Below are 14,916 nucleotides of genomic sequence, written 5' to 3'. Positions count from 1 at the left end.
TGTACATCAGTCCAGACAGGAAACGAGAGCCTGGTGCACATGACAGTTGCCTTAAATAGCAAGAAATGACAACAGTTTGTTTTCTGAGAGGTGATAAACATAAACATGTGACCACGAACCTATGTTGCGTCTACATGATCCAGCTACTGCGATGAAACCGTCAACCGCGGCACAGCGAGTAGTGCTGCTGTCTCACAGCACCTGGGTGGAACGAGAGGATGTGGGTTCGATCCCAGTCTGTGTGGAGTTTGCATGTTCTCCCCGTGTCTGTGTGGGTTTCCTCTGGGTGCTCTGGTTTCCTCCCACAGTCCAAAGACATGCTGTTCCGGTTCCCCATAGTGTGTGAGTGACAGAGAGAGTGTGTGTCTTCCACTGATGTATGGATGCGTGACCCAGTGTAAGTAGTGTACCTAGCAGTGTAAATCACCCTGGTGAATAAGGTGTGTGGGCTAGTAACACTGCATAGTACCCCTAGTAAGTTGCTTTGGACAAAAGCGTCTGCTAAGTGAATAAATGTAAACCGTGCCAATGGCTCCATATCTAAAATGCCTGCAAAACACATACAGTGCTGCTTGAAAGTATGTGAATCCCTCATGTCTCTTAGTTTTACCACGTTATTTAATGACAATCAGTCTTTCTCACATGCCATAATAGGTGTGTGATGACCAATTCCATATGATGCTTTAGAGGAAATCATGCGTAGCAGAAACACGGTAATAGTGCAGGTGCAAAAATAAGTGAAGCCCAAGTGGCTTTGGATAAAACGAGTATGTAGGCAGAATCAAGGGTGTAAATCAATCATTTATTCATTTTATGTATTTTAAGATTTAACATTTAGATTTTATACAAGAATGACCATCCCTGTATGGTTCACATACTGTCATGCAGGACTATAAATAGGGAAAAAAAAAAAAAAATCTGAACCATGAATTCAACTTTATGAATGCTGAGATGAAGCACTTCTCAGTTTGTTAAACACATATGATCAATGCTGCAACATGGTTTGCATCTGACCTGCCAAACTGCCCACATCCAGTTCACTTTCTGGTTATGGCTTACAAGATGGTCAAAGGATCTGCACCCTGATACCTACAGAATCTGATGATGCTCTGCACCCCAACAAGACTGCAAGGCTCCTCCACCTCCGGCCTCTTGGTGGTCCTGCTTACGAAAGGCCCAAAACGAAAAGTCTGTAGATCTCAGTTTTGACTCTAATGATAGAATGAGCTCCTTCTGACCCTCAGAGCTGCTGAATCCTTCCCAGCATTCAAGAAGAGTCTCAAAACCCATCTCTTTTGGACCCATTTCTCTCCTGATCTCTAACAGCTCTATAAACTTGAATCACACCCTCTGTCAGGACCATCTTTATATGTCCTATCAATTCTACATGCAGCCACATGTGATGAGTGCCATAGAACAAACTGACTGCACTTGGTCAATTGTATGTCTGTATCTAAAGCTGTTTTTTTTCCTAAATGCATTTTACTAGGAATTGTACTGCACTTTGGAGAAAAGCGCTTCATGAATAAAATGGTAGCGTAAAAAGGGAGTAAATCCTTCCATACTCCTACAGACACTGAACTCTATGATGCTGGGCCACAACACATTTTTGAGAACTTTAATCATGGCAACAAAATGCGATTGCAGGTTATTCACACATTTATTCATGTATGTAACTGATTCTTTTCTCCAATGGGACTTACAATGTTAAGGTATTTACTATTATTTACCCATTTATACAACTGGGTAATTTTACTGCAGCAATTCAGGGTAAGTACCTTGCACAAGGGCACTACAGTCGGAGGTGGGAATCGAACCTGAGACCTATGGGTCTAAAGGGAGTAGCTATATCTTCTACGTTGTTGACTGGACAACCCCCTGGACACATGAGGCCATGCGGTTAACCAACACACACTTGGCGCAGAGAGCAAAAATAAACAGAAAATTCCCCATGTGTTCTTGTGACACATGTGGCGAACTGAATTAACTTCCAGTTAACTCTTGATCTCGGGCACAAACAGGAAAAAAAAATAAAAACAGGTTTTAGAATTAGTGTAATCATCCAAAAACAGAAAAAGATCCCCTAGATATTTTCAGATGTTTAATTCTAATAAATTCAACATATAAAGATGAAGATACATGGTCAAGGTATAAATCAGCTGGAAAACACAGCATCCACAGGGTACAGACTCATTACCAAGTTGACTTCTTGTGTTATGAACATCTAAACTACATACTTTCACAGAGGAGACAAAATGATAGATCAGTGAAAATAATCAACAACAGTGATCAGTTGTAGAGATAAACAGCAACGCTTGGCAACAACCGCGAACAAAAACAATCCGCGATGGCGATCAGAACAGTGGGGAGTGCAAACAGTCTGGCAACATGACGGCTAATGGAATAAACTCATTGTGATACTGGATTTAATCATGTTGAACTTTGTCACCTCAACAAAGCAGATGAAACGAATGACAGACGGGAGGAAGCGCAACACTGATCACTGAGAACGATAAGCAGGAGTGTCTAGCAGCAGTGATGAGTGAGAGTGAGAACTGACAGGTTTCACACACACACACACACACACACACACACACACACACACACACACACATTGTCTGAAACTGCTTGTCCCATACGGGGTCGCGGGGACCCAGAGCCTAACCCGGCAACACAGGGCATAAGGCCGGAGGGGACACACCCAGGAGGGGACGCCAGTCCGTCGCAAGGCACCCCAAGCGGGACTCGAACCCCAGACCCACCACAGAGCAGGACCCAGTCAAACCCACTGCGCCACTACGCCCCCCTCCACAGGTTTCAGGAGCAATAAAACAGCATTTGGAACAAAGTCACACAATCATCATGATGTGGAAATGCATGGCGTGGAAAGCTGTCACTGGAACAATGTGAAGGCAGTAAAGGAAAGATGACAGAAATGCAGCAGTGATCAACAAGCCTAATCAGCAACAATGTCACACTGACAATTATGAGCAGCAATGATCAGCGTTGGTGATAGAAACAATATGACAGCAACAATGATCGATAACAATGATCAGCAACAATATCATACGTGGGAGTGATCGATCGGTAAGAATGTTTCAGTAATAATGATCAAAGACTTTGACCAGAACCGCTACTGGTGACAGTCATCAGCAACTGTGTAACAACACAGACAATGATCAGTAACAATGTAACGAAGATGGGCAACAATTTAATAAGTGCGAGTGATCAGTAAGAATGTTCCTGTAATAATGATGAAAGAGAATAATGAGCAACACCATCAGTGGCAGTGATCAATGATCAGCGACAATAATAAGGGGGGGGTGATCAGTAAGAATGTATCAGTAATAATGACCAGAGAGAATGATCAGAAACACCACCAGTGACAGCGATCAGTAACAATGTAACAAAGATCGGCAACAATGTAATAAGCGGGAGCGATCAGTCAGAATGTTTCAGTATAATGATGAAAGAGAATAATCAGTAACACCATCAGTGACAGTGATCAGTAACAATGAAGTTGGAGTGATCAGTCAGAATGTTTCAGTAATGATCAGAGAGAATGATCAGTGAGTGATCAGTCAATGTAACTAACATACATTGTAACAATGATCAGAGACAATGCAACCACTGGCAGTGATCAGTAAGAATGTATCAGTGACAGAGAGCAGTAACAGCGTAACAATGACGGTGAACGGTAACAATGTTACCAGTGACAGTGACAGTGACAGTGAGCAGGAACAATGTCTCAGCACATGGAATAAACTCACAGAGTCCCCGGGATCCGGTGCTCGTGAACATGTCGCGCGGAAAACACCTTCACGGAAGAGCAGAGGCGCGCAGGTCAGTCCGTCACAGGCAGACCTCGCAAAAGCACCGGCAAACAAGAACAAAACTTAAAATAAAAGTTAAAGTAGAAAAAAAAATTCAATGAGGGTGAAGAGGTAAAAGGGAAGCGTGGACGGAAAACGAAGAGGTCCAAACTTCACTAGCGCGTTTCGGAAATTCGGCGTAGATTGGTCTGGGCGAAGGGGAAAACCAGGTGCAGTACTATACTGTACTGCACTGTACTGTACTGGTCTATTTAGTTGCATACATGCAATAAAATGGGAAAGCAAACATTTATATTCGCAGACGGAATAATTTAACTTAATATTCCTTTTTGTAAATCAGCACACTGACGCAGACTTACCTCGGCAAAAATATATAACTTTTTTTCGTTTTATGATTTTTTTAATACGATATGTTTACATCAAATTTGTAGGAACAACTGAATGTTACGTGAGTCTGAATATGGTTTCCTGTCTTACTTAATCTTATATGTTTTATATATATACTCCTGTATATATTCAGTTTCAATAACCTCCTTGTTCTCAGCAGGGTCGCGGTGGACCGGAGCCTATCCCGGAAGCATTGCGCGCAATCCTGGGGGAGGGAACAGGTTATACATTGGACGGGACGCCAGTCCATCGGGAGGTTGCCACATACACACACACACAGAGGGAAATTTTATACTCTGGGAGGAAACCGGAGCACCAAAAAAACCCCATTCAGACACTGCAATAACAGGCAAACTCCACATGGAGTGAGCGGGAGTCGAACCCACGTCCTCTCGCACCACCCAGACGTTGTGATGCTGCAGCGCACCTCGCTGCACCACCGTGCCTCCCTTATAAATCATAAAATACATAACATAAAATAGTGTTTTCATATTTTAACCTGAAAGTCATTGGTTCAAGTCCCATTCTCTCCTGCCTGTAGTCTCCTTGATCAGGGAACTTACCCTGAATTTCTCCCCTGAAAATTTCCAGGTGTGTGGACACCGTTAGTTACTGTAGACAGAATCATCAAATATCAAATTAACACTCGTTCATTCGTTCATTCATGATAAAAATGTTCTTTCTCACCACATGGTGGCGCTATCAATCTACCAATAGATGTTCATAATGTTTACATACTTTCAATACTTTTTATGTTCTTTTTTAAACTGTGTCCAGGAGGTTGGAAATGTAACCTTTTCTCTCCACTTCATACTTCACAAATAGCAGCTCCCCTTGGCGTCCATCCGTCATCCACCCTTCATCCACTCTTCATGTACCCATCATCCACCCATCTTCTAATCATCATACCACCCATCATCTAGTAATCATCTAACCATCATGTACCCATCATGCACCCATCATCCACTCATCATCTAATCATCATCCACCCATCATTCTCCCATCATCGACCCATCATCCACTCATTATCTATCCAGCATCTACCCGGCTTGCACTTGACATCCACAGGGCATTCACCCATCCTCCACCTGTCCTCGGTCCATCATCCACCCATCATCCACCCATCATCCACCCACCTTCCACCCAGCGTCTACCTGGTTTACAGCCAGCATCACTTGGCATCTACTTGAGATCTACAGATCATCTGTCCATCATCTGTCCATCATTTGCCCAGCAGTCCCTCATCATCCACCCATCATCCACCCGTCATCAACCCATCATCTGCCCAGGATGCACCTGGCCAAGACAGGACATTGTTCTTGATCGAAGGTTCTCGCAGGATGACGGAGCGCAAAGGTTGTGTGAAACAAACTGCATGTAATGATGTCCAGGTCCTCCAGGTGGAGCCATGGAGCTGTGTTCCACTCCAACCATCCTTCCTTGTTCTTCATTACACCATTGGGTCAAGACTCTGGGTTCGAGACCCTAGGGGGTGGGAGTGGGGCAGGCACACAAAGTGTGACTGAGGGAGGTGAGATGCAAGCTGGGTGCGAAAGCACATTGCCGCGGCAACCCTCAGCAGATGGGAACAGACGGTCCGAGCTGCGCGTGGAAGCGAAAGGCCTACAAGAGCAGAGAGGAAGATGAGAAGATGGAGGGAAGGTGAAGAAGAAGTGCAGGGCATGTAAGCAACAGCGCTCCCTGCTGGACACGTTGGGTGCCACTGCAGAGCTCACCTGCGAGGAACATGTAAGTGTGACGCCCCCTCGCTGTTAGACGAGCGCTTGTCTCGTGAAAATGTTGCGCGTGGCTCGCAGGGAAGCTGCTTGCCGAAAGGATGATTTGATGGCTCCTGTGCTCCTTTCTCTTTTCTCCTCGCAGGAAAATGGCCCAGGTGATGCGCAGAGGTTTCCGACGCGCGGTGGCCGGGATTTATGGACTCCATTGCCGAGTTTTATCACGGTCTCAGGGGGGTCTTTCTCGGTTAGGGACCACACGGCGAGACGTTGTGCCGTCGTACGGGTTTTTGCCGCAGACATAAAATCTCTTGCTTTGCCATTCTGCTCGGCTTTTGCGTTCAGGGACAATTCCGGGAACAGGACAATAAACGTTCTGTTGGGAGAGAGCGTGGAACGGATCACGGACCGCTGAGGACCTGCGTTTATACACACCGTGCACCGACTACCAATAACTGCTTGTCTGTTGCAGGGTCACGGTGGTCTGGGGCCTATCCTGGAAGCACAGGGAAGGAGACATGTTACACCCCGGATGGGACATTGCTCCATCGCAGGACAATTGCTCACACTGATTCACTTACACACACAGCCCGAGGGCCCAAGGCTGGTGCTGCACCCTGGATGGGACGCGATCAGTTACTATGTATAGTACGCTGGAATCTGGCTCGGTCCATGTGGAGTCTGTGTAGGTTTGATCCAGGTGCTCTGGTTTCCTCCCACATTGCAGCACATGAAATTCAGGTGAACTGGCGATGCTAATTTGCCCGTATTGTGTGAATGGTTTGGTGAGTGTGTGTGTGTGGCTGCTCTGTGATGAACTGGTGTCCCCTTTACGATGTACCCCCCGTAGTCTTATGCCCAGTGATTCTGGGATAGGTTCTGGACTGCTGCAGCCTTGGCCAGGATATGTGGTTAGTGGCAATGAGTGAATGAATACACATGCACACACACACTATTGGACTTACTTGTTACACTAAAGTGATATATCATGTTAACACCACATTTTAGCAACGCATATTGACTCGCTTTGTACTGTTTACACAGTTTCCAAATTAACAGATACAAGAAGACGTTTGATGTAGAGTCACAAATCCAGCTGTTTTGTCTGAATATCCAAAGCGTTTGCCAAACAATATCTGACATTTCTTACCACCTGTAAATTATCACTATTCATCAACGAGATGTTTTCCAGTAACAGGCATGGGCACAGCGAGTAGCACTGCTGTCTCACGGTGCCTTGGTGGTGTGAGAGGTCATGGGTTTGATTCCCTGCTCAGTCTGTGTGGAGTTTGCATGTTTTCCCCGTCTGTGTATGCTTCTGCTGGGTGCTCTGGTTTCCTCCCACACTCCGAAGACATGCTGTTCAGGTCCCCCATAGTGTGTGAATGACAGAGAGAGTTTGTGTGTTCCACTGATGTATGGATGAGTGAGCCAGTGTAAGTAGTGTATCTAGCAGTGTAAGTCACCGCGGTGAATAAGGTGTGTGGGCTCATAACACTACATAGAGTTCAGTGGAAGTCGCTTTGGAGAAAAGCGCCTGCTGAGTAAATAAATGTAAATGTAAACGGGAGAGTTTCCGCGTCACACATTTGTACCGAAGCTTCGATCAGCTGAGCTTATTGATAGGAATGTGAAGTCATTGATCGGTGAGGATTTTGCCCCAGCACTTTCGGAAATGTTCACCTTGTCAGCAGGATAGCAGTCTGCCTGAAAGCCTCTTGCGGATCCCCTCAAGGTCCAATTTACACGTGGGGTCCGTCTGCCACCCCCACCCCCCACCAGAGCATCAACGCAGTATTTAAAACAGCCACATAATTTTCTGTAAGCAGGTGGCTCAGAGCAGCTCCGGTGTAGAGGCCCGGCTCCCTCTCTACCCCCCCTCCATCCCCGCCGCCCCGCACCCACCGCGCGAGAAATCAAAGAAAACAAAACCATTCAGACAGTCGTCGCCATTAAAAACAATTAAATCTTCAGTCCAGTCATGCGGGCGATGATAAATTATAGGCAAGCTTTCTTGCTCATTTAAAATCTTCATGAGAAGCACTTTCACTGTGTAGGCATTAATGAAAACAAGATTGTCTTTCATTCAGGCTGATTTAAAAGCTCGACAGCCAGATGCTACTCCCTGGGTATGAAAAAAGTCAGCATTTAACAAAGCTAAGTAAAAAAGAAAAAAAAAAAGAGAAAAAAATTGAAAAAATACCTTTTTTCCCCCCAACCGCTCGCGCTGAACACAAATCAGCCTTCATGTACAATGACCATCTGTTTGTTATTTGATATGTGTGAATACATGTTGTAATGACTTTGTTTGTGAATCACTCAGTGCAGTGGGAAACATAAGGGCCCTCCAAGAGCCGCAGTTTTCAAAGCTAATCATATAATTGGACACAATAGTCAATGACAAATGGAGACGCATAAAGGCAGCCAGCTGTGAAGTGAATATGTAATCATTGTGAAATCATAAAAAATTTTTCCATATTTGAAGACGGCTTAATAGAGTTTGCTTGTCAGCGCACCATCAAGTAATGATCGGAGATCCCATAATCATATTTATTTTTCTAAATTTTGCCCGCAGTTCTCTGCTATATGCCATCTGTAATGGATTTTTGTCTCCCGTCCCACACCCCCACCGGCAGCCCTATCTGCTTCCTTTCATACTTTACAAATGATATATACTTTATCATGCATGTATTCAGGGACGCAGTCCTCATGTGGAAATTGAGTGGATGGGGGGCACATATCATGGAACACTCATCCGTTTTGACAAAAACAAAAGGGGGGGGGGGGGGGAGAGGGGGCATTTTTCTGAAGGCACGTGCAATATACACCCTCCCTGCATTATTATTGTGTCATTTATGGTGTGTTAAACAGAATATGTCAGGAGAGAAGAACCAAAAACATGTCTGATCTTGCTGGCAAAATAGGGAAAAAATTATGTTAATAATAAGACCATACCAATTAATCTATACAAATAATAAATATATTAATATTATAGTTAAATTGCATTCTTGTAAACATAACAGTTTTCAATCTGTTAAAAATGCTCCTAAACACAATGCACTGATAATTAATACATATCATAATTAATTGCTGCTCCTAAGAAATATGTGTTTTCCCTAATAAAACAATTAAAGCTTTTTGAGGTTAAAAAAGAAAAAAAAAACAGGTTCACTATTAATTCCACACAAGATTCCACCCAGAATGCACCTGGGATCTGCATTCATGGCAATACCCACTGAAAATGAATAAGGTGGGGGTGTGCTGCTGCTTCTTCTTCTTCTTCTTCTTATTATTATTATTATTATCAACAACAAGAACAACAACAATAATAATAATAATAAAAATGATAACAACAACATTTATTATTATTATTATTATTATTATATAATAATAATGTTTCCAACTCTCAGATGTGTCTCCAGCATTTTTTAAACTGCTGACATGCCACAACGATGCCTGCAAGGTCTTCAAATATTGAGCGTTACCCTGTCAGAGCGCTTTCCCTCAAAAAAGTAAATGTTTTAAAGTGTTCTAAAGTCCATGTATACTCTGAAAAGCATCTTTAAAAATACAGTACTGTAAAGGTGTTCATAAATCATGAAAATGTCACATATATTATGAATTATGGGTGTAATATTTATGATGCATCACGCATAAAGCACATTTCAGGGTTAGTAGTAAAACTAGAGGACAAAATTTGTTAGTTATGGTTTGAAAATTAGTGTTTCTTTTTTCCTGGTAGCAACGTTTCACATGTTCTTGAGACAACAAATGGAAATGTGGCTTTTTTCACGTTGACCATCTGTATTAGTGTGCGAGAGGACATAGGTTCGATTCCCACTCAGTCTGGGTTGAGTTTGCATGTCCTCCCCGTGTCTGTGTGGGTTTCCTCCGGGTGCTCTGGTTTCCTCCCACACTCCAAAGACATGCTGTTCAGGTTCACCCATAGTGTGTGAGTGACAGAGAGAGAGAGAGCGTGTGTGTGTGTGTGTGTGTGTGTTCCACTGATGTATGGATGAGTAACCCAGTGTAAGTAGTGTATCTAGCAGTGTAAGTCACCGCGGTGAATGAGGTGTGTGGGCTGATAACACTGCACAGAGTTCATTGGAAGTTGCTTTGGAGAAAAGCGTCTGCTAAATAAATACATTGAAATGTAAATGTAAACAGCAGGACCACCAGCACACCGGTGCGTGTAAACACACACACACACACACACACACACACACACACACACACACACACACACACACACACACACACACGCTGTACTTGACACTAACATAAGTAAACTTCCATGAAAAGGAAACCACTAAAAATTCCCGGTTTGATCAGCAAAGTGAAAAAGTTGTGATACACATGAAAAAATTAATCGCAATTAGCAGAAAAATATGAGACTTCCTTAGCTTTAAATGATGTACTTTGTCTTATATGTGTTTATTAAATATCATCTTGTCTTCTTTTCTCTTCTCCTGGATAGGATTGTAGTTTTCCTAAATGTACCTTTTGTAGAACAATATTTTTACCTGCCCAGCCATCCAGTTATGGCAATACAGCTCCCATGTGCTAACTGATATAGTGCTCTACTCAAACGGCCAGTAGGTGGGGTAGCGGTTAGCGGTGCAACCTTATGATCTGCAGGTTGTTGGTTCAAGCCCCACACACTGCTCCAACTGCAGTACTCGCAAGTAAAGCACTTACCCTCCTCGATTGCTCCAGCTGTGTAAAAGTATCAAATGCTGGACGTTCCTGATTTAAAAGCACATATTAAGTTTTTTTAAGTTTTTTTTTTGCTTTAACTTTACATGAGATTACTGACGCTTCCTGGAAAGTGCCTGTTACTGTGACACGAGTTAAATTTCTCCCAGGTAAAGTTTCACGTAGAAGAAGAGTCAAAAAGATACCCGGTCTGTTGTCGGTCCTCTTCCTATTCTTATATTGAACTGTTTAAATAATGGCGTAGAAGTAAAATTTGCCAAAACACGTTTCCACACGACACTGAGTTTGTGATAAATCAAATCTGAACTTTTTCCTTGGTCTCAGGTTCTTGTTCCCTTGTAACCGTATGACCGTTCGGTGTCGTCCTCTAGGCTAACAACTGGGGTGGAAATTTACCCCGGCTGGAGTTTACTTTTCATTACTGGAGTGAACATCACAGAATTTGTTGGACACACACGCTCATCTAGGCACTGGGCGCAGATGCTGCAGATGCCATCACCGAAAGAATGGCTGTGATGTACCAGCGAGTGTTTGAACAGCATCAGTTAGCTCATGTATACATCACACACACCCAGTGCACTTTACCACGCTAAACATTTACATTTATTCAGTTAGGTGATGCTTTTCTCCAAAGCGACTTACAATGTTAAGGCTACAATTATTTACTCAGGCAGGTAATTCTACTGGAGTAATTTAGGGTAAATACCTCGCTCAAGGGTACTACAGTCGGGGGGGGGGGGATTGAACCTGCAACCTTTAGATCCAATGGTAGCAGTTCTAACTACTACGCTACCAGATGTCCCCAAACAAAGCTAAACCCTGTACTTTTAATACTTTTATGAATCGGCAAAGGGCAGCATCGGTTCCTAGAGCTGGTGCCTTATGACTCAGATGTGGGTTCGAATCCAGCTCAAGATGTATACAGTTTATACGTTCTCACTGCATTTGTGTGCTCTGGTTTCCTCTCACAGTCCAAAGACACGTGTTTCCAATGAACTGCTTACTCTAAATTGCCCGTAGTGTGTGAGATTGCCCTGCGATGGACTGGCATCCTTTGCAGGGTGTCCCCTTCCCCACGCCCTACATTTCCAGGATAGGTTCTGAACCTCCACAACCCTGCACCAGACAAGCAGTTGATCAAAACGGGGGGTGGGGGGTTAAACAAACAGGCGTAATGTGCGATGAAGCATTTACTGGAGGAGAATTAAGTCCACTTGATCACGCAGTTAGGAATGTAAAAGTGGAAAATTCATCACTTTCATTACAGCTGTTGCATGTGTGCCAGGCTGCGCCGGCGCTGCCGCTGGTTCGAGCAGAGAGCAGCACGGCACCATTAGTGAGTATAAATAATGCAGGCCTTTTTTCAACTCTACTTAGCTAAGTGGCTTGAAATCTCAGCCTCCTTTTGTCAGGTTTTCAATAGATTAGTGCAAGATTTATTTTAATCCAGTAAAGTACTGTGTTCTTGACATAATAAGTGAGCAGATTGTTACGCGCGGCGCACGTGAGCAGTCTCAAGTGTCTTCTGAGGGGGGCACTAGGATCTAGCTGATACGCTGATGCTTTTGGGTTCTTTGAAAACTAAATTATACTTCTCTACGAACATTTTTTATACGTTCCTTTTTTTTTTTTTTTTTTTTTTTTGCATGTGGCTAAGGGGTGAGCGCTGCTGTCTTGCAATCAAAGGATCCAGGTTCGAATCCCACCCCCTCGCTGTAGTGCCCTTGATCAAGGTGCTTACGCTGAACCGATAGAGTAAAAATTACCCAGCTCCATAAATGACTAAAAGAGTAAGGAGCTTAGTGTACAAACCTCACATTGTAAACGGCTTTGGAGAATGCTGTCAAATTAATAATGAGGAATGATAATATTAATTAAAAATTTGAATTTGTTTTGAAGCAAAGCTAAATTAATGGATAGTAATAGACAATACAAATAAAAAACTATAAAACTAAGAGTAAATGTGGCAGAAAAGCTAAAACATAATCCACACTGAGATATAGATGGCCTAGATGAGTTTGTTACCGCAGCATTAATGTCCGGAGCATCATATATAAGCTGTCAAGAAAAATGTATTAGATTAATAGCGCTGCTTCTGAACACAACATGTAGAGCTGGATCTGGAGACACGGAGATGATCCTTCATTTAGCTGAAACCTTTGTTGGAGGAAATCTGAAAGAATGGATGTGCCTTTACACCGGTTTACCCATTTATACCACAGGATATTCCAACTACAGCCTCTCCGCTACTTACGGCCTACGCGACTTACGACCAAAAAAATACTGTACAGATTTTAAAAAATCAAGAAAAAAGATATGTAAATATAAAAATTACGCTTGGTTGCATGCCCACCAGTACTAATGGCTGTGTGCGTACTACAGTGACCCTCAGACAATATCCCGGCGTTGTGTACATCATGGCATCTCTCTCAGTTCTTGTCAGCATTTTTTTGAAAGTAAACCATAGAGTGATTAAAAAAAAATGTCAATTCATAAAACTGGTTAAACAAAAATGAGAATCAGATAGAACTTGCGTAACACAAAAAATAAAAACGATGAAATATGAACTAAATCTTAAATAAAAGGTAAGAAGACTACATAATCATATAAAATGTCAATTAAGAAGGCTGGTTAATAAAAGATGAGATAATCATAATTAAACTGAGGAGGATAAAAGAATGCTGTACAGGCACGCGACTTCTACATGCCGCACTAACATACGTCCGACTTACGTCCATTTGGAGATCCGAGTGCTCGGTCAGAACGGAACCCGGACGTACGTCGGGGGATGGCCGTTTATCAATTCAGGGTACGTACCTTGATGAAGGGTTCAACAGCAGGAGCAGGGAGCCAAACCCAGGACCTTCACAGGGAATCATAGCACATATTTCACATATATTGCCACACAAGCGTTCAAAATTATTTCTAGAGCATCTCCTTGTGAAAGGAACTCCAGCCTTACTGCACTCTGATTTTTTTTTTGTGTCGTAACAATACGGAGTTCCTAATCTATTTAATCATTTTCACAGAGGAGACGATCATGATACCCATGTGTATTTACCAGCTTTTAGAGAGCATGTAATTAAATAAGAGCAAAATAATAGGGAAAATTAATTTTAAAAATAAAAAAAATACTTTTTTTCCCAGCAAACATTAATCACAATGGGGAAAAAAGCGGAATGGTTTTAAAGTGGGACTGAATAGAGCGAGCGGAACAGTAATCCCACGACAGGTTTTATATCTGAACCTTTTTAAAGCAAACCCGTCATTTGAGCATAATAAAAATAAAGCATTGCGCTCACGGCAATATTTACAGTAATTTCCGCACCCTGTTCCGGGGCGACTCTCTTTCAGCTCAAAAATTACGTTTCCAGAAAGCGCATTAAACCCAACGTGCTGTTTCCTTTTAAATTTGATTATGTTTCCTTTCAACAAATGCCAAGTTCTGTTTTGCCTCAAGAACACTCTCCTTAATCACCGCCCTTTTCCACGGGCCCCGTCTTTCATCTGAATTTTACTGTAGCAGATTATCCCCAACCTTCCTTGTTTTCGTGACTTTAGCCCAAAAAAAAAAAAAAAAAAAAAAAAAAAAAGAGAAAGATGAGGAAAACAAAGCGGCTCCTTGGAAAGTAGAATCTCCTCCGTCAGGCTCCCCCCCCCTCCCCGCGCAAAAGCTGATTACTTTGTCACGTTAATTGATGTATTTCTGCGGTGACACCGGAGTCGGGATTTCGGCGGAGGCCCCGTGTCTGTTTACTCTGCCCATTAAGGAGGAGATGTGACGGCGGGCGAACAGATGGCTCCTGGGCCGCTCTGTCCCGCGTCTCCTCGCCGCTGCCACCCGTCCATTGTGCCCATTAATCTTCCGCACAATTCCGGTAGTGCCGGCGATATTAAACAACTCGGCAGAGAGCGAACCGGGCCGACGCATCTGTCAGGAGCGAATGCGCGAACCGTCAGCGTTCGGCCCTCCGAACCGCCCTGTAGAACAACGAGCGAAAATAACCTGGCCGAGCACCAGGCCCCGTAAACGCGCCACGCGGAGTAGAACGACGATAAATGCTCATTATAAGGCAGCTGCCGAGCCAAGTGAGGAGTAAGCGTTTAAGGACGGTTTTAAAAGTGGCAAACATCTGTTTTTCATTGTGATTCACGGTGTCTGAGAATATAACTGTTTCCCCCTGTCCGGAGTGCCGAAGCTCAGCGTTAATGAGACTTACAGGAAGTTTGGAGTCAATGATGAC

At 43.3% G+C, this 14,916-nt stretch overlaps 1 protein-coding gene across 1 annotated transcript in view; it reads right to left on the bottom strand.

The window, feature by feature from the left end:
* Window positions 1–4,009, bottom strand: part of ubac2 (UBA domain containing 2) — a 48,080-nt gene extending 44,071 nt beyond the window's left edge. Inside the window, exon 1 of the mRNA XM_018745865.2 lies at window positions 3,771–4,009. Within this exon, the coding sequence (XP_018601381.2) occupies window positions 3,771–3,801 (31 nt within the window). The 5' untranslated portion in view covers window positions 3,802–4,009. The remainder of the gene's footprint in view (window positions 1–3,770) is intronic.
* Window positions 4,010–14,916: the final 10,907 nt, after the last annotated feature.

Source organism: Scleropages formosus, chromosome 12, assembly GCF_900964775.1.
Source record: "Scleropages formosus chromosome 12, fSclFor1.1, whole genome shotgun sequence".
Classification (NCBI taxonomy): domain Eukaryota; kingdom Metazoa; phylum Chordata; class Actinopteri; order Osteoglossiformes; family Osteoglossidae; genus Scleropages; species Scleropages formosus.
The sequence above is the reverse complement of the archived record's forward strand: the minus strand, read 5'-3'. Positions and strand labels throughout refer to the sequence as shown.